The 20298-nt window shown below is 46.8% G+C and overlaps 1 protein-coding gene and 1 non-coding gene across 4 annotated transcripts in view; both read right to left on the reverse strand.

Moving 5' to 3' along the window:
• MECR (mitochondrial trans-2-enoyl-CoA reductase) overlaps positions 1 to 19186 on the reverse strand; it is a 30864-nt gene extending 11678 nt beyond the window's left edge. Inside the window, exons 1-4 of one of the 3 annotated variants that reach the window (XM_059138309.1) lie at positions 18965 to 19186; positions 11634 to 11859; positions 5984 to 6081; positions 5394 to 5525 (exon numbers count right to left, since the gene is read on the reverse strand). In XM_059138309.1, the coding sequence (XP_058994292.1) occupies positions 5394 to 5525; positions 5984 to 6081; positions 11634 to 11683 (280 nt within the window). In that variant the 5' untranslated portion in view covers positions 11684 to 11859; positions 18965 to 19186. The remainder of the gene's footprint in view (positions 1 to 5393; positions 5526 to 5983; positions 6082 to 11633; positions 11860 to 18964) is intronic. The other 2 variants (XM_059138311.1, XM_059138308.1) reach the window with 2 other exon arrangements.
• LOC131810647 (U6 spliceosomal RNA) lies at positions 16915 to 17018 on the reverse strand. Its single transcript, XR_009345646.1, has one exon. It is a non-coding gene; the product is annotated as a U6 spliceosomal RNA (small nuclear RNA).
• Positions 19187 to 20298: the final 1112 nt, after the last annotated feature.

The raw sequence follows: 20298 nt of genomic DNA on the forward strand, positions 1-20298 counted from the left end.
CCGTCTGACAGATGCTCACCCACGCGGGTGGGATCCTGCACAAAGCAGAGGTGAAGAGGACAGACTTACAGTCAGACAGACACAGATTCAAGCCTTGGCTCCACCACACACTCACTAAATCATCGAAGAGAAACTCCTTGGAGCCTTGTTGGCTCAGTGTCTGCTCTGTGGGTCTCAGAGGTCCTTGGCCTACACCTCCAAAGCTCTGGAGGGTGTGAACCCACCCAGTTGCTGGGATTGGAATAGTGCCCTGGCGCCACAGGGTCAGGTGTGGAGAGGGGGACAGTGGAGGTGACTAGTCATTGTGCTGTAGGAGGAGGGAAACAATGGAGGCTTCAGGGACCAGGTACGGAGACAGGAGGCAGGAACACACTTTGTTAAGGGCGATGTCACAGTACATCTGTGGCTGAGGGGACAAGACACTGGAAAAGGGAAGGGTTCCTTTGGAATCTAGGAGGTACCTGGGCATTCTCTGGGCTCCACCCAGCCTGGTTCTCAAATCTCCATTGCCATCTTCATAACCATGGCCCCCATTCCTCTTAGCCAACATGTACTGTATCTACTCTGCACCAGATGCTTACTGTAGGGCCTTCTGTGCATGAAATCAGGGATGTTTTCTAATTCCTCTTGATGGCTCCACAATGGAAATCCACCCTTTGACACGAATTTCTGGGGCTTGGCCGTCCTTAATCCTCTTCTCAAGAGAACCTGGGTGGGAGGGGGGCAGCGCCCACGGTCAGCCCCACAGGCTTTTAGGGTTTTATTTATTTATTTTTTAAAAGATTTTATTCATTTGATAGAGCACACGAATGGTGGGAAGGGGCCAAGGGAGAAGCAGGTTCCCCACAGCAAGGAGCCTGATGCGGGGCCTGATCCCAGTGGGATCATGACCTGAGCGAAGGCAGGCACTTCCCTGATGGAGCCATGAAACCCTTAGACCCTGGAGTGGGGGACCGGTTTTAAAATTCTAGCTCTGCCATTCATGATTTGTGTGACTTAGAATTATCCACTGCATCTTTTTTGACACTCATGTCATAGTGTGAAGATTAAATGCAATGACATTTGTACAGATGATTGCTGTGCCGAGTACATAGATGTGGAAGTTCCCTTGGTTTCCTTCTGATCCTAAGTCCCATGTCCTAGTTCTCAGGACTCCCGTTCCTCAGTCCTGTGCAACTGGCCCTTAACTATCTCTACCACCTAATGCAGGGGTTGGCAAACCGCCACCATGGGCCAAACCTGGTTCACCACTGGTTTTTGTAAACCAAGTTTTATCGGAACACAGTCATGCTCACTTCTTAGGTACTGTACGTGGCTGTTTACAAAGGTAAAGCTGAGTAGAGGCGGTGTGGCCTGCAAACCCTATAATATGTACAACTGGCCCTTTAAAAAAAAGTTTGCTGACCCTGATCTAATGCGTACAGAAATTTGTCAAAATTGTTGTGTGTCTTCCCTCAGTTGAGCTGCACGAGTGAGTTGGGAGATGCCACGACTGTTAGCTGCATTGTAGAGATGAGGACACTTGAGGCTCAAAGTAGCTGTGGCTTCAACAAGGTCACCCACGGGGGTGGAACAAGATTCCCAGGCCGCTGCTCCTGCTCCTGCCCCAATGCTGCCCCGGGAGGGCTTTGAGCATTTCCAATGAGGACGTCAGTCCGCACGTTCTCTGGCCTGGTGTCCCTGGGGACTGCCTGTGTTTGGGGAAACACTGGCTATGGGCATATCTCAGTGCCTATCAGGAAGGATGGCCAAGGTTTGGCCAGTTGAGGACTGCGCTGTTCAATGAATGTCAATTTTACTAAACTGCAGCCTTCACCAGAAGGAAGACCACATCTGTTCACTGCCGTCTGCCAGAGCCCTGCACGCAGCAGAGGCTCACGAAATGCTTGCCGACTAAATGAAGTTGATTATAGTCCCGGCCATTATAAAATCCTCATGCTCTTTGACCCGCACCTGGTGGGAGGAGTTCTGGCTGATACCTGTCTCTGCCACCTGTGCGATGACCCGCACCCTGGCAGACACCCCTCATTCTTCTCTCCAAATCTAGTTGACCTGTCTTCTCAGGTCCTATGGCATTGCTTTGTTCAGACCCTTCTCAGGTAAAGCCTGAACCGTGTAGCCACCTCCTTACTGGCTTCCTGCCTCCACCCTCTGCCTTTCCAGAGCATTCTCTGCACTGCCCACGTCTGGTCACTCACGCTTCTGAACTCTTCCTCTGGGTCTTGTGAGCCTCCATGACTGGAGCCCAGCCTAACTCTACGACCTCATCTGTTGTCTCCGTCAGGCGAGCAAGGACCCAGCCACATCCCTGCAGTTCTGACAGTGCCATGCCTTCTCCGACCAACCGCCGCACCTTTGCACATGCTGCCCTCCCTGCCTGGAAGCCCTTCCTCACCTAGCCCACGGGCTGTGCTTCTACTCCGTCTTCCCAGACTGAGTTCAACAGCACTTCTTTGCACAGCTTCTCCTCAAGCTTCCCAAGATGGGGGGGGGGGGGGGACTCCTGCCTTTGGGCCCACCCTCTCTTTACAGTGTTTATTACATTGTATTGTATTAAGGTTTGTTTTTCTGTTCCTGGATTCCCCAGCCTCAGCCCAGAACACTTTGAGGGCAGAGACTGTGTCTGACAGGGGCTGGCACAAAGCACCACTTCCTCTTGATACAGAGAATCCTGCAGCTCTCTGCTCAGATGGCCAGGTTCTTTCACTGCCAGGTGGGGCTGCAGGAGAGAGTGGAGCCATTCTTGGCAGCTCTTCTTTTCTTCTGCGGGGGAGGGGCAAAGGGAGAGAGAGAATCCCAAGCAGGCTCCACACCCAGCACGAAGCCCAACACAGGGCCCCGCCTCACCACCCTGAGATCATGACCTGAGCTGAAATCAAGAGTTGGATGCTTAAGTGACTGAGCCACCCAGGTGCCCTTCTTGGCAGCTTTTCTGATCTCAGAGAAGAAAAGAGCTTCTGGTAGACTGCTTTTACTGTTTTTTTTTTTTTCTTTCCTGCCTGGTGCCTTTTTCTTTCTAGAACTGTTCCTTCTTAACCTCTGAGGCTCCATCCCCTGAACGACAGGGGTGGGGAAGAGACTCAGCTACGGCAGTTGGGAGTGGCCCAACCCCACACCCCTGGTGGTTTTAGGCCAAAGGATCTTTACCACAAGCTTTTTTGCCATATAATTCATTAGCCATCAGGCAATTTTCTCATAAAAAGTTAAATAAAATAACTGGCTGACTGTTTGGTTTGACAGTTTGTTGGTTTCATCTACTAGTTGACAGTCTGGTTTCATCTCTCCATTGACACAGTCCTTCTGTTTTGTACTGTTTAAACCTTAGCCCTCATAATGGTCTATACAGTAGCACAAGAGTTTTGAGCCCACATTTCCCAGAGAGCCTTGGAAAGTCTATCAATAGAAATGTGACAATATGCCAAAAGCAGACAACAGTGCAAAAGGCTTTCACAACACAATACAAAGGCAGCTACAAATGTGCATCCTAGTATTTTGGAAACTGATAGTTCTCTTAATCAAGGAAAAAATTTTAGCAAAAAAAAAAATTAATAAATAAAAATTTAAAAAAGCATGATACCAATTCAGGAGATGAATCAACAAGCACAAAAAATTGCATACTAGGAATAAAAGACTTTGAAGACAAGCGCTTAGGAACATTCTGTAGATCACGAAATAAAATCAGTATTTGTGCAGTATTGCTATGCAACTACACTAAACATTTTGAATGTACTCTAACATTTTATACTTTGCAATAAAGTCTTTTTAATTTTGTTCATTTTTCATGTTTCATGATGTCCTTTTTAATTGAATGTTCCACTTTTATTTTTCATGATTTTATCTTTTATAGCAAAGTTGCCTGATGGCCAATTCATTATGCATGAAAATGCTTGCAGTAAAGATGCTTGCCATGACAGTGCTAGATATGACAAGGCTCATGAATGAGCAAGGACCAGGCAGGGCCGGTCAGAGTCCTGCTAGCAGATGGATATGGCCGTGCTGGACAGACTGTGTTCATTTGTTTGTTCTTAGGATGAAGCAAACCTTGGATGCTGGTGGCCACCTATGAAAGGTCAGTTTGAATCTCAGCTCCATCACTTAATGGCTGGGTGAGCTTGTGCAAGTTGCTTAATATCTTATATTTGTCTCATATGTACCTTCTGTTGTGGGAATAGTTGAGTGATATATACAAAGTGTTTAGAACAGTGCCTGGTGCAAAGGGAGTGGACGATTACTATTCATTGATGTTATTACATCATTGTGTGGGGCAGATTCCATCTGAGAACTTAGTGAGAACAAGAGAATGGGCTCTGTAGCACTGGGGTTCCTGGATCCAGCGGTCCCTGAAGCCTTCCATCTCTTGTTCTTCCCAGTTCCAAGAACCAAATAACTTCTTCTTTTTTCTAACTTCTTCTTTTTATATAAATCAAGTTTATGTCAACTCTCTAAGTGATAGCCCAAAGAATCCTAATACTGTAGTGTAGCATGAAAAGCAGCGGTGACAAGATTTTTGGTGGGCTCTCTTTCAGTTTGCTGTTTCAGTTTGAGTTTCAGTCCTTTAGATGTCCAAAAGGGTGGATATCGTCTTCCCTGCTTCCCTCTCGTGGTTGCTGTCAGGATACTCTGTATAACGTTTGTGCCTCAACAACTAAAGCACTAAAGAACAAAACTCACCAATGACTCCTTACTACATATCAAAGAGAACCCTAACTCCTTTGCTTGGCTTCTGCAGGGCTCCCTCATGTGGCCCCACTACCTTTGTAACCATCATTTAAGCATCTTCTCATGTGCAGATCCTCTGCTGAGGCTACACTGGATTTCTCATCATTTCCCACACTCACCTTTGTGTCTTTGCTCATTTCGTTTCCTCCAAATGCAATGATTTCTGGCTCATCTCCATCTAACAATCCATCTATCAAAGGTGCATTCCAAAGAAGCCTCCTCCACAGAGCCCTCATCCTTCTTTAAGACTCTCTCTTTCTCTCTCACATCTCCATTCACCCACAGAGGAGCCAGAAGTGCCCTCTGCTTCCTGTGAACTTGTGATACACCCTTTATTGAGGTTACTAGTTTGGAGATTTCTCCAATTAGATTTTAACCTTCTGGAGGGCAGGGGCTGTCTTATTTGGATTTCCCACTGTGTCTTACAGCAGGGATTTAGGGATATAGGAATTCAGAGCCCAAAGAGATGAGAGAGCAGGTCCACTACCTCCAGAGTGGAAGAAACACAATTTCCGCTCTCCTGTTCAGCTCGCACTGCATCTGGTGGTGGGTATATGAGCTCAATAATAAACTCTGCATTGCTTAGTCACACTGAGCCAATGAGCAAACATTTCCAGTGTGGGTGAAAGACAATCTGGAACAAAGAGAGGCTGCAGACACCTGGAGAAACTCACCCAAACCGGCATTGGCTGGAATCACCCAGTCTCCTGGCTTCACCCCAGTCAAACTGCTGCCCACTGCTACCACCTGTCCAACGCCTTCATTCCCTCCAACGGCAGGGAGCTTGGGAAGGAGGCCATAATTTCCTAAGGGAGAAGAGCACAGAGGGCCACCCTGTGAGGTCTGGGCAGTGAAAGAGCATGAACTTTGGAGTCGGATCTAAGCCTGATCTGGGCTCTGCCTTTGACCTGCTGTGTAACTAACCAGACTCTCTGAACCTTAGCTTCTTCCTCTGTAAAGGGGATAATATTTTTTTTAGCGTTCATGGTGATTATGGGGATTAGATAATGTGTGAAACGAGCCCAGTGTATCGCAGGCACTCACAGTGGTTGGTTTACTCCCCACTGAAATCTTTCTGACTCTCGAAAAGCCTCACATTCCAGAGAGGGGAGGCCAGAGAGGGCTGGTAGTCTGCAGATGGCTCATCTGGAGAGCAGCTGCTGCTAATCACAGGGATTTCACACCCACACCTGAGGAAGGATGAAAATGAGGTGGCGGCTAAGCAAAAGAGCCAATTAACATAAGCCACAGAAACCAAGGTTACCTTGGATCATATTTATGTCAGATGGATTGATAGGGGCTGCCAGCATCTTCACATGGACGTCTGATCCGCCCACAGCAGCTAGCTCCAGGTTCTTCAGCCTAAGCACAAAGCCAAAGAGAGATGTTAGTGTCACCCAGCCTAGACAGGGCATCTTTTCCTCAAATCATCTCCCCAAAGTAGGTCAGGCAGCAACATTTTTGAGCTGCCATCGTGTGCCCAGGAATCAGGGTTGTTAGAAGAGAGAAAGGTGCTGTAGGGCACTAGCACAGGCTATAGGGCAACTCTCTCATTAACTGTGTGTGGAAAATCTCTAGTGCCCTTGCCATTCCCCTGCCCCCTCGAACACGGAAAGTAGTAAACCTTCTGCTGGCCTGGATTCGCCTTGTGTTTTCCAAAATTTGCTTATCACAGTCACCTGCTGTGTTTACTAATGCAGATGCTCAGGCCCCAGCTCTGACCTACTGAACCAGAATCTCAAGATACAGGGCAGCCCAAGTAATTTTTACGTCCCAGTTATGGTGACATAACTGGGACACCCTGGGCTAGCATTTGTTTTCCACTTTTTTATTTTATTTACCTATCTGTTAGTTATGGAACAGGTGAGGGAAAGAGATGCCCTACGTAGTTCAGAACTCCCTAGGTGACTCTGATTTGCTGCCCCTTCTGGGTGAGAATGCTGGTCTGTCAGAAGAGATGCCAGGTGGACTGCTGAGTCTTAGGCGTGAAGCCAGCCTTACCACATGATGGCTGTGTTGCCCCAGGCAAGTTTCTTCCCAGTTCTAGGCCTCTTTCTCCATTTGTAAAATGGCAAGCGGAGGTGGTATTTTGGACTGCTCACTGCCAAGAGCCTCTCCCATTTCAGATGGGATTTCTATGTGGTAAGGCTCTGCTCATAGTGGGACCTAGACACTGTGGGACCCACGTCTTCATGCACTAGAACTTTGGTTAATGGGTTAAACCAGCTGAAGGGCTTTTGAGGGAGCCCTGGTGACAAAGTCCATGTGTTTTTTTTTTTTAATAAAAGGAGACCTTTCAAACAGAAAGTACTGATTGGTATCTTAGACCAGTGGTCCTCGTGACTTTTTAATTACCAGACACTCTTTTTCTTTCTCCACATCAAGACTTCATGTGTGCAGTATTTCCCTGTGCCCAAATGTACTTGTTTAGTAATAATTCTCCTGATTTTGTTACCAAAGGCGCGCACACACACACATATATATGTGCCACACAGAGGTTCTAGCATCAGGCCACAGTGTCAGTGAACTACAGCAGATGTAATTCTAAGCACTTCCGGCAGAAATCTGACTTTTTAATTATACCTGAGGCTCCATTTGGGGTAGAAGTGTGATTTTCAAGAAATGTCTTGTACTAACAGAGGTAACAATGGTGACAGGTGTTTACGGGGTATTGGTCTTGTGCTAAGGCGCTTTAAATACATGCTCTGATCTAAGCTGTAACTCTCTTGTGAGGAGAGTACTGATATTGCCATTCTGTCAAGTAGGAAACAGAGGCTCCTCAAGATTATGAAACTGGCACAGGGTAAGATCACTAACTGGTCAGTGGCAGGGCTTCCCTGCTTTCCTAGTCGGCACTCTGATTTACCGTGCCCTGCATGAGCATCCTGAAGTTAGTCTGGGCGTTCCCCTGACTGCCTCCAAGAATCTCTGGGGCCCTCAGAGCCCCAGTCTGGGAATTCCTGTCCTGATCATGACCAAAGTAAGGGAGGCCATGCCTCACCACGCCTGAGAAACAGCTGTGAAAAACTGAAATAGAGACACTCTGTACAGAAAGTTAACTTGGAAGGAGATATGACCAAGACAGACAGAATAAAGAAAGGGCCCTTCTTGTTTAGGTAGCTATTAAGGAATACATGTATTTACACACAGCTGGAGGAAGGGATTCCTTGTAATACCAATAACCATAATAACTACTGTTTGAGTGCTTACCACTGAGGCACTCTGCTGAAGTGCCTTCCATGCCAGCTTTCTGCCATTGTTCTGATTTTATGGCTGAGCAACAAAAGCACAAAAGAGGTAAATAACTTGTTGAAGGCCACCAGGAGTAGTAAGTGGCTGGTCTGATTTGAACCTGCCAGTTTGATCCCAGAGAAGCCAGCTGGCAAGGGGCTAAGCGGACTAAGCAGAGGGTGGCAAGCTGAGCACCAGCCTGGAGTGGTGTGCGGGCGTGATCCTCGCTGGACCTGCCTGGGGAGCTGGGGAGGGGTTAGCAGCCCCCCAGTCTCCCCACAGGTGGGGCAGGGAGCCATCAGCCCGACAGCGAGGTCACTTTGTGAACGCATGTGTAAGTCTGCATTTTATTTTTATTTTTTTATTTTTAAAGATTTTATTTATTTATTTGACAGAGAGAAATCACAAGTAGATGGAGAGGCAGGCAGAGAGAGAGAGAGGGAAGCAGGCTCCCTGCTGAGCAGAGAGCCTGATGCGGGCCTCGATCCCAGGACCCTGAGATCATGACCTGAGCCGAAGGCAGCGGCTTAACCCACTGAGCCACCCAGGCGCCCGTAAGTCTGCATTTTAAAGAATAATCTTGCCTAGATCAAATGGATTGTAGACTAGCTGCCCCTTTCTATTATCTGTACTGCTTTTCTCTGACATTTTGACAAAGAATCAATTTTTCTACAGGCCTACACAGTCCATGTGCTCAAGCTACTTAAAGACTTTTCTTTCTGCACATTTTCTACATGCTGTTTCCTCAGCCTAGAATTTCTTTTCCACGGCTTCTCCACGAAGTGAGAAATCCAATTCACCTTTTAAGACATCTTCTGACCCTCTTGGTTCTGAAAAAAACTACTTGCTCCATCTTTAGTGCTCTCGTTACTCAGAAGGGGTGACTATACTATTTAAGACCAACTTATGTTGAGTTTTTGTTGTTTAGTTTATGGAGTCTTTTTTCATGTTTCTTTCAGTTGATCACAACAGGCCTTAGTTCACATTCCTTTCCCAAAATTCTGAAGGTGAGAGGTACAACAAAGTTCAGAACCACATAATATCTACAACTTCCTGTGGGGGTTCGGGCAGCACTCTGTGATCAGACACATTGTTTCGGCAGCACAATGTATGAATATTCACACTAAGTGGGATGAATAATGACCATACAAAAACTTCACTATAGATCAGGCTTTCCCTCCAAATGAGATGTGAAACGAAAGAAATCAAAGCAGAACTGTCAGTCTGTAGAACTTTCTAGATTTTGGAGTTGCAGATTCCAATTTGGATTTGGATCTGGGTCTTCCGGACTCAGTTCAGGTCTCTTTTTACCTACCCCCTAGTTTTATAGTCAGTATGTGCACGTGTATTGTCTCCCCACTGGGCTATGAGCTCCCTGAAGGCAGAGAACTCTTAGTCTTAACTCAGTGTTTAGCACAGTGTCTGGGACAAAGAAGTGCTCAAGAATGCTTCCTAATGAAATTACCCAATTCTTCTCCCTGAGAGAAAGTGGCATAAAAGTGCCAGCCAGTTTTAGGGAATCAGGGGAGAGGCTTGAGCCATAGGGATTTACTATTGAGGCTTCTTCTTGGCTCTTCCTGGTTCTCGGCTGTTTAGGAAAAGAACTCTGAAGTATGGGTACAAATAAAAATGGAGATTGTCTTTAAGAGAGTTTGTTCTAAGTAAAACCCATGGCTCTTTTCCTCACAGGCAAGTGCAGATCAGGTTTGCAGTAAATCACACTTTAAAAATCTAGATGACCATGGTCAAGATGGGAATATTGTGGATCTCAGATCACAGATGAAGGGAGAAGCATGGGTTTGAATCCTGTCTTGGCCATTTACCAAATAGATAAACCTCAAAATACTCATTTGTGAAATGGGGAGACCACTAGAACCCAGCTGACAGAATTAAGTTAATGTAAATAAAGCATTTGCTAGAGGACCTGATACACAGTAGATGCTAACGAGATGGTGGGTGTTATTGGTGGCAAAATAGTCAAGGAATGCTTTGGAACAATTAGCTTTCTATCCCTTTGAAAACAATCACTGAATCACTGAAAGGAAGACAGTACCTTTTGGTAAAAACTCAAGTAAATTTAACTCAACGAATATTTACTGCCAGTCCTACTCAATGTCAGGTACTGTGCCAAGAGGTTTAAAGATAAAACAAAAAAATCTGCCCAGCGGCTTGACATGGTCACTGTGAGAGGAACCCTTACAGGCAGGCCTGAGGGTGCTATCTGAAGGCCAGGGTTTAAGCGGCTTCAGGGAGAAAATGCAGAATTAGCAACTGGGCTTTGGAAGAATGGTACCTTAGTTGGGCCCGGAAGGAGAAGCAATTTATTGGGTGGACTGAGGGAGGAAGCATGCTTTCTTGCTAGAGAGAATGAGAATCTGACTTGGTAACTGGCCAGGCAGTAGGTACAGTCTGGACAGGAGCCATGGGAAGGAAGGGGTTTTTATAACCTGGAATCTCTTGAACAAGAAATGCCATTGATGTCACTCAGTGACCAACTCTCTGTGGGGGGAGGCGAAGTCTTTGATGGCTCCCAGGCTTCTGGTGTGGGCAACTGGATGTTGACACAGGGAGGAAGGAACAGTGGTTTGGAATGGGGAGGAAGGTGTTATATTTGGAGCTTGAAGCAGGCACCCTGCAGTACTGTATGGTGCAGAGGGCGCTCCAGGCTAGACATACAGAGCTGTGAGTCAGCTGTGTGTAGCTGGAGTCCGGGCTGGCAGATCACCTTCCTTTGCATGATCTGGCTGAACGATTCAACAACGAATGTTGACAGTTTACTGAGCTCCAGACATCGCGCTTAACGTTTTACAAGCGTGATGCTTTTTAGTCCTCAAAACACCTATCAGGAGGGTGTTATCAGCCCAATTTACAGATAGGAAACTGAAGCTCAGAGAAGTAGTTTGCCTAACGTAAGACTGTGAAGTGGCAAAACTTGATCTTAAGCTTGACTCTGAAGCTCAGACTGCTGGACAGTAAGCTGGCCTCCTTTACACCATTTTTGTGCCATTCCCATCCCGAGAGATAATATTAGGTATTTGTCCGGAGTAAAATACGTTTGAGAAATGCGGCCTACTGATCGCCCTCTTTAAGATTCAGACTGTGCATTGGAGTCACAAAGGCTGCGAGAAGGCACCCAGGGAAAAAGCCCACGTGACTCTGTGTAATCCAGAGCTTCCAGAGTTAACTCAGCTGGGAACACTGTATTCGGGGCACAGCGAACACACGCCTGCCCCAGACAGCAGTTTGAGAAGTGCCACACTGGGCTACGACCTGCTCCCAGTTCTCCTCTTTGTCCTTTGGGTAGCCTCGCTGCTCTGTGCTGGCTGAAATTCACAGCGGTGGGAGGGAAGGTGAAAGGGCAGGGACGAGGGTCTAGGAGACAGAAAGCTGAAGCTGCAAACACAGGTGGGCAAGGGCAGGGGCAGCCCTAACACATGCTGCTTGCCTGGCGGGAGGTGTGTTGGTCCAGCTGCATCTCACCAGGGAGACCAGCCCCAGCCTGCCCCGTGGAATGCCATTACCACCACAGACACGGCTGTTCCCGCACATAGTTCTAACGGCGTCGTCAAGGATACCATTCTGCCGAGACAGGAAGGAAAACGGGGGCCAAGTCTGAATTCCAGGAGTTGGACCTCTGGTGTAATGATAGCAATTTCTTCCTTGTTTTTTTTTTTAAAACTCACCAAAGGAACCGGTGGCTCTGTTCTGGAGTGCAAATGAGGCACCCAAACATAGTCTGGCTAGATCTCAAGTCACTTCCCCGGGACGGTTCACGGCCTTCCCCTGTGTGTGTAATGGCGCCAGGCAACTCGGAGGGATGCCACTGTCTTCACTCAACAGATCCCAGACTGGATAAGATCACAATGGCTCCTTTGAGGCCAAGGCTGTACACCTGTGATGCCATATGAACTACAAGGGAGACAAAAGGGGGCAGAAGAAAGAGCCTTTTGAGATGGGGGAAAAAGAGGCCAGTACTCTGGGGACTGGCTCAATTCTATTTGCTGTGTAAGGCAGGCACTGGCCAGCTCTGCGAAGATCTCTTTCCCGCCTTCTGCATTTAATTAGCCACCATTTGTACTTATCTTGCATCTTCCACTCAATCATCTCAAACTGATCAGTTTCATTTTGTGCAGGAAGAAGAGGCAGGGAGAGACTGTACATGGGCCACAGAGACTTCTCATCCTGCTCATTAAAGATAGCCAAGAATGTACATCCACCATAGGGCGCTGGGTGAAGGTAACCTCCATCTTACGTGGCTCTCTCCAGTCTGTCTGCAATCCCCATGGTCATGAACAACCTGCCTTCTGTGGTTTGGTGAAATGCTTGCTGTGCTGGATCCGTTGTCCGGAGATATGATTAATAATTAATAAGCAGGGCACACTGGGAATTGTGAAAGAATGAAGCTCTTTGGCTCGCAGCTTTCTAACAGCTCAGCAGGGGTGGTTGGCCACATTAGTAGGTGGGGTTCTAAAGGAGTGCTGGGCGCTCTGGAAAAGTTCCTTTCCCCAAGCCAAGCTCAAACACTCCATGTCTCATGGTGTGCTAGGCAACCCCCCTTGCCTCCCAGTGCCTCTTCTGGTGTGCTAGGCACCCCCACTTGCCTCCCCTGCCTCAAAGTGATCTTGCCCTCTCCTCTTTCAGGACTGCTGGCACGTCAATATAACCATTTTGAATGGAAAGGAATTAGAGACTTAGAGGAACTTCTGGAAGTTTCTACACAGGGTTGGCAAAAAAACCCTCTCTCTACCTTTTCAATCCTCTACTTTCTCTCAATTAAGATTACCAGTAAGCTTGTAAGCCCTATAATATCTGAAGCTGCTGACAGCAGGAAACTTGCCTGAAGGGAGCTGCAGAGTCTGCTGCTTCGTTTGCTGAGACCTAACCTTGTTGATCCAAAGAACAAGACTGGGCCACAGCAGGGGGACTAAGTCCCTGTCTGCAGCTGCTTTTGTCTCTTTGATGGTTACAAAGACAACCATGCATCTCCACCTGGCGGGCTGCTAATTACGATACCAACCAGGAGCAAAAGGGGCCCCTAGTGAAATTTTGTACCCAGGACCCCTGATTTCTAGTTGCAGCACTGCTACTTGGAACTTGCTAGAACCATCACTGGCGAGCAGGCAGTCCAATGTCTACTTAGTTTCACAGCTGTCAGAGCCAGACAACAGCTGGACCAAAGAGCATTCAGTCTCCTATCCATTCCCATGGCTGCAGGATTATGTAGAGAAGGATGTCAAGGCCTCACCGTGTCTTGGCAGGAGAAAGTGTCGCTTGGGGAGAATGGGGTAAAGAGGAATACAGGTTTTGAGTTATATAGAAAACGGAGCTTGACAGTTTCATTGGCACAGAAGATGGGATGGGGAGTGACAGCATGTGTGCCCATCTTTACCACTGCTGACCTTGGTCAACTCCTTCATTTTCTCAAAGAGTAAATGAAAAGACTATAGACTGGAGTGATTTCCTCACTCCCACAATGAGTGGCAGAGTGGACCCATGCCAGTGCCCTTGCAGGTGGGTGCCCAGTGACAAATCCTGACCCATAGATTAACCTCTCGGCACCTTTGCTTTCCCTTACCCTCTCTGGAGAGTGGGAAGGGCCTGGAGCCACACCAGAGAACGGGGCTAGGAGCTAGGAGGCCCAGACAAGCATAATAACTTGGGGTTGCTCTGGTGGGGCGGGGGTGGGGGCGGCTCTCCTCCCATACTTCAGACATAGGGGAAACTCCTGTCTGCTCTATGATACCTCAGAGTATCACCCTCAGGGTTTTGGCCCTCAAGTGAAGAGCCTAGTGTGAAGTCCAGAGGGAAGGTAATATGCAAGTATACAGGATGTGGAGTCCAGCTTGAGTCTGAGTCCTGTGATCTCAAGCTGGCCCCCCGGAGCCTGAAGAAGCTGACTCCTCCCTCAAGGAACACATACTGAGTGCATGGGAGGCACTCGCTAAATATTTGTTAACCAGACATACTGGTTTTCTCATCCCTCTGGGCTTTTACACATATCGGGGCCTCTGCTTGGAACATTTCTATACTTTTCCTCATATACTGCTCACCTGATCTTCTGGGGGACTCAACCTAACCCTCATGCCTTCAGAGAAAGCATTCTGACTACTCTGAGGGGTTTAGATACTCCTCTTCTGGGAGTCCACAGCAGTCTAACAAATCTAACAAATATGGCACTTGTCCCACTGGGCGGTGGTCACCCATTTCCTGGACTCAGGTGTGAGTTCCTTAAGGGCAAAGACCACAGATTATTCACCTCTGCACCCCCAGTCCTGCCTTGCACATCGTAGGCCCTCGAAGAATAACTCCTGGCTAACTTACTAACCAATGAGTTCTGTTCCCTCCTCCTTCAATTAATGACAACAATGTAGGGCTCCAGGAGACAAACAAAATCCCAGTTCTCAACACAGCGCCAAACCAAAATCCCGGTTTTTTTTCCCCCAGTATTGTAATTCTGGTTTAAAAACCAAGTCACCAGGGTGCCTGGATGGCTCAGTTGGTTAACTGTCTGCCTTCGGCTCAGGTCATACAGGGTCCTGGGATCGAGCCCTGCATCAGGCTCCCTGCTCGGTGGGGAGTCTATTTATTCCTTTCCCTTTGCCGCTCCCTCTGCTTGTGTGCTCACACACTCTCTGTGTGAAATCAATAAAATCTTAAAAAAAAAAAAAACAACCCATCATTTCCTTAAAAATAAAAATTAAAACAACACAAACAACAACAAAAAAAGCAAACACAAAACCGTAGTCACTAGCTTAGAGTTTTGGTTGATATCAATTGTAAAAAGAAGTTCCCTAAGAGTAAACAGTGTCCTACAGTGAGGGCTCCCAACCCATACAGCCTGGGTCCTTACTACCTGCACCCCCAAATTCCATTTGGCTAAGACAGAATGGGTTTATCCAAGGGTTTCACAGCTTCATTTCATTTTGTGCTTGTGGCAGGTAGGTGAGAAAGCCATGATGACCAGGATGCTATTCTATGAAAGTTTCAGGATCTTGAAAAGGGATCAGACAGAGAATAACATTCCTACCATCTTCCCCAGGGTGGGGCTGCCCTTCCTATGAAGGATAAAGACTTTGGGTCACCTGAATGGCTTATAATTTCACCTCCTCTTCTGACCTATCTTCTTCCCCATTTTATTTGCCATCTCATTCTCAAAAAAACATTTCAGATGATTGAAGATCAGATGACCTGATCTTCAGGTCTTTATCAAGGACTTTTATTAAAGAAGGTACATCCTAGTTGTATGATCTTGGGCAAGTGACTTTCAAGCTTCTTAAGCCTCAGTTCCCTTATCAGTAAAATAGGGATAATAATGACCAAACTGAAATCTTGTGATTTTTAAAATTCCATAATATTTGTGGAGAACTTAGCCCAATGCTTGCCACATGTAATAGAGGCACAGTAAATGAAAACCAGTGTTTACCACGAGACCCAGAGAATGGCAAAGTTCTGAAAGGGTACATTCAGGAACAAAAGGAAAGAGGATATTGGAGTTTCCAGGACTATCTGATAGAGAATCCAGAACTCTGCGCAAGGGGTATGGGCATGGGGACCTCTGAAATTTCTAGTTTGTGATTCTCCCAAGTTTATCATTTTCTCCTGCAGTCCTACTTCATTTAGATCAGTAGTTAAAACCTTTAAATGAAAAGGTCCAAGTGCTTAGTTGGGGAGTTCATTTTGGGGGGAAGAGAAAAAAGCTCTAGGGAATGGGGGAACAAGTCTTAGTAGAGAGACCAGCTGGAATGTTTGGGGGCCAACAGAAATGAAGAGAAGGACATTCAGAGATCCCTTAAAGTCTCATTCTGAGGAGTTCTGACCCAAGCAGACCATCCCTCAGCCCCAAGCAGACTGTTCCTTGTTCCCTCCCTGCTGTTCACAGTGCAAGCTCCACAAACAATGCTAGTTTGGGGAACACTCTGCTCAGACCCTGAGTGCTTCCATGACCCTGCCTGGTGTAACCTGACCCACAGCCCCAGTCACTGGCGTATTTAAAGGACACCTGATTCTTTCTGTGACAGAGTGGTTACCCTAAACCTCCAAAGACATGACTACAAAGAAGAGAATACCAGCCTCTGGCCTCAGGCCATACACGAAAAAGTCGAGTTGCGTGAATCTGGGTCAGAAGGGAAAGCCACTCTTCTGGGGCAGAGGAAGAATTACTGCCTGCCTAACGGTCTGTATCCACAAGGGCAATGGTTCTCAACCCTGTTCAGGGCATCAGAATCACTTGGGGAGTTTTAAAAAAACACAGATAGTCAGGGCCATCTTAGACCTACTAAATAACCTCGGGGGAGGCATCTGGGAATATGGAGTAAAAATGCCACAGGTGACCATGGTGTGAAGTCAAGGTTGAGGAATGGGGCATGAAAGTATCATGTCTGAACTTCTGGGAAATTACTAGGGTTCCACAGAAAGAGACAAGAGAGCTCTCTTTTTTCCCTAAGTAGCATCTGCTGCCAGACCAGCCTGTTCCAGAACTCCAAGAGGGAATGAATCAGAAGGCAACTGGACTCAGCTGGTTAACCTTCCTAGGCCTTTCCAAAGAGTCCCATCCTCATCACCACAGAACTCAATTAAAAAAAGACAAACATACACTTCTTACAGAAATTAGATTCACGATTAACCTTTTTGGAGCACTTGTTTTGTGGTGGTTCTTGTACCAGTCACAGAAACTAGAAGCCTGGGAGGGAGGCACCATATCATACCCTTTTGGGGTGCACTCCTGGAAAACCATGTTCATCAGAGCTTTACCAATTCATTACAGCACAGTCCTCAGGGACAGCTCTTCCCGACACAGTGATCATTACCTACGATTAACATGCAGGTTGACGGTTACTGACTGATGTGTCTTCTCAATATTTTCTCATGGTGGATGTGGCTGGGGTGAGTGCATGACCCTGAATTTAACTGAGGCTTATCTCCTCCAGCTGTCAAAACACCTGGCTTGATTTTTTTTTTTAAAGAAAAAATATGGAATGCCTCATGAATTTGCATGTCATCTCTGAACAGGGACCATGCTAATCTCTGTATCGTTCTACTTTTAGCATATGTGTTGCTGAAGAGAGCCCTCTGGCCTGTATTTCAGCCATAAAAATAATTCCATGTTTGCCTGTCCTTTGGAAAACAATCAAACCATGTGCTAGGAATCAGAGAGTGGTAAACAGGAGAGTACGTCGGCGCTTTCTGGCGTAGAGCATTAGCTTGATCTCGGCTAGTCAGCACTATTAGCTGTACCTGTATTGTGTCCATGCTTAAAGATGAGGTTAACAGGCTCAGAGAACTTCAGTAGGACGAGTTTAAAGTGGTCTCCAGGTTTGATTCCCAGACCAGTGCTTCTGCCTTAGCTCCATTACAGTGACCCCACTAGCACTTCTGAATGGTTAGAGTCACTTCTGTGCAGATTTATAATGGCTGACAATTACATGCTGTTCTTTATCAACCACATGCAAAAATCACAGATGAAGATACAACAGAATGTTAGGAGAACATATTCATAAAATTAATGAGGGCTTAGAGGGCTGAGTGACATGTAAGATCAAACAGCTACGAAGACGTGGAGTCTGTCTTTGACCTTAGGTCTGTAAGGCTCCAAAAGAGGAACTCTTTGACTGGCTAAAGTCACATATATAGTGTGACAGACAGGAAATCACATGAGATAGGAGTAGATGCTATGGGTTCCTGTCCCTATTTCAATACTTATTAGCTATATCACTTGGGACAAGTCCCTTCTTGTCTTCTGCAAACTGAAAACAATGGTCTCCCACCTACTTTCTGGGAAGCGAAGATTCAAGTGGACATAAAAGCACTCAGAAAATATTCTCCAAAATAATAATAATAAAATAATAATAGTAATAATAATAATACTGCCTAGGAACTCAAGCAAATCAGTAAGACCTGGGTTTAAATTTCAACTCTGCCACTAATTGGCTGTGTGACCTTGGGCAAGTGATTTTACCTTACACCTCAGTTTCCTGACGAAACGGGGCTAAATCAAGTACCTTCCCCAAAAGGGACGATTAAATGAGAGCATCCATTTGGATACATCCATTATGTGCCTTATATATAATACCTAGCCAGTAAAAGTCATTGAGGGATAAATGGATCAAGAAAATGTGGTATAAACAGGTATAATGGCATATTTATATGTGTGTGTGTGTGTATACTTATCTGTGTGTGTATATATATGTATAGTAGTGGAATAATGTCCATAACAATGTTACCTTTTAGATATATAAAATAATGGAGTATTATTCAACCATAAAAAAGAATGAAATCGTGCCACTTGAAACAACATGGATGGATGCTGAGGGCATTATGCTGCATTAAATAAAGTCAGAGAAAGACCAATACTGAATGATCTCACTTCCAAGTGTAATCTAAAACAAAAATCAACCTCACAGATACAAAGAACAGACTAGTGCTGGGGGTGGGGGTGGGGTGGTGTGTGTGTGTGTGTGTGTGTGTGTGTGTTATGTAGGAACCAAATGGGTGAAGGGAGTCAAACGGTAAACTTCCTGTCATAAAATAAGAAAATCATGGGACCTAACGTACAGCTTGGCAATTACAGTTAGTAATACTGTACTGCATGTTTGAGAGTTTCTAAGAGTAAATCTTGAAAGTTCTCATCAGGAGAAAAAAGGATTCTGTAGCTGTGTATGGTGACAGATACTAACTGCACTTACAGTGGCAATCATTTCGCAATACGTACAAATATCGAGTCATCATGTTGTACACCTAAATCTAATCTAACATTGCATGTCACTTCTACTTCACAAAAAATTAAAAAAAGTTAGCGGCGATTACCGTCATAATTGTGCCTCTCTGGCCTTCAACCACCTGGAAGTACCGACTTTCTGAGCTACCCAAAGCGCCCTGGGCTCAGTTTGGGTCCTGTTATTCTCTGCCTTCTTGCTCCACCCGCTCCCTCCTTGGTCAAGACCCCCTTCTTCACAGCGCGTCTTAACCCCCTCCAGTAACCCCTGGCCCCTGGCCCCGTTTCGGCGCCGTGTCTTACTCGACGACCTTGGCTGGGTCCCCGTGATGCCCATAGACCAGCGCCCGGACCCGGGAGGGCTCGGCAGTTGCGGAGTAGGGGGCTGCGGCAGACCAGCCGCGGTGCCAAGCGAGGAACAGCTCGTGCGGCATCCGCGACCCGGCTCGCGCCCCCACCAGCGCGCCGCAGCCCCACATGCTTCCCGCAGACAGCTCAGAGCCCGACAGCGCGTCTACGTCATCGGCCCGCGCCCGCGCGCCTGCGCCCCGCCTTCCGCCCCGCCCCGCCGTGTGGCCACGCCCCTTGCTCTTTTTAAAAGCTCGTGCTCTACCTTCGCTGCCCGCGCGGTGGCGCTTCGGAAGACTGCGGGGGTTGTGGAGTGAGATGGGGGGGTTGGAAGTACCCGAGGGAGTCGTGGAGACTCAGGGCTGGCCAAGTAGTTCTGCAAAGTAGGAGCATCCGAGACCGGCCTGGAGCTGTGCCTACAGTCTGCGACTTGGTGTTTGATTTGGGGAAAGTCATTTACCCTTCCCTGACTTCAGTTTTTTCTTCTCCCCAGCGTTTATGGAGTGCTCGCTGTGCCAGAACTTTTAAGACATCACCTCATTTATTCTCTGCTATCCTGTAACAGCATAGGGAAGCAAACTTTACTTCCCTACCACTGAATAGAGTAGACTTAACTTGATGTGGAGGCAAGAGCACTGGGCTTGGAGCTAGAATATTTAGGTTCAACTCCTAGTCCTTCTGCTTCCTAGCTTGGCCACCTTGGGCAGGTGTCCCAAGCTCCCAGGCCAGGCTTTTTTCTGATGGGTACACTGGGGGACAATATATGTCCTTCAAGACTGTGGTGAAGATTGGATGAAACAGTAGGATAACGTTGTGGATAGAAGAGCACATTGTAAAATGCTAAGTGTGCTCAGATATAAAGGAGGTATCACAAGGAGGAAGGCCCCCTCTCAAAATGCTTACATTGTAGAAGGGATTTAGTGGGAGAGTGGAAGTGCTTTATAAGCAGATGTAACACAGTAAAAACACTAAATCATATTTTTATTGGCTGTAAGACATGAACATAAATAGCTAAAATCCTAGTTGATAGAATAGGACAGAGGACACTGTTGGAGTCCAGAGGAGAAAGGTGCTCTGGAAGGAGCCAGGGTGGAGTGGGGGTTCTTGCAGGAGGTGCTGTGGAGACTGTCCCACTCAAAATCCTCAGTATGCATAAAATTTACCTGAGGTCCCATCTCGAGCCTACTGAATTAGAATTTGGGGCACAGGTTCAGGAATCTGCAATTCCTACCAGGTTTCAAGAATATCCTGATGCAGGTGGCCTAGGAAACTGGCTTAGACAAACACTG

The sequence above is a fragment of the Mustela lutreola genome, chromosome 10 (assembly GCF_030435805.1).
Source record: "Mustela lutreola isolate mMusLut2 chromosome 10, mMusLut2.pri, whole genome shotgun sequence".
Taxonomy (NCBI): domain Eukaryota; kingdom Metazoa; phylum Chordata; class Mammalia; order Carnivora; family Mustelidae; genus Mustela; species Mustela lutreola.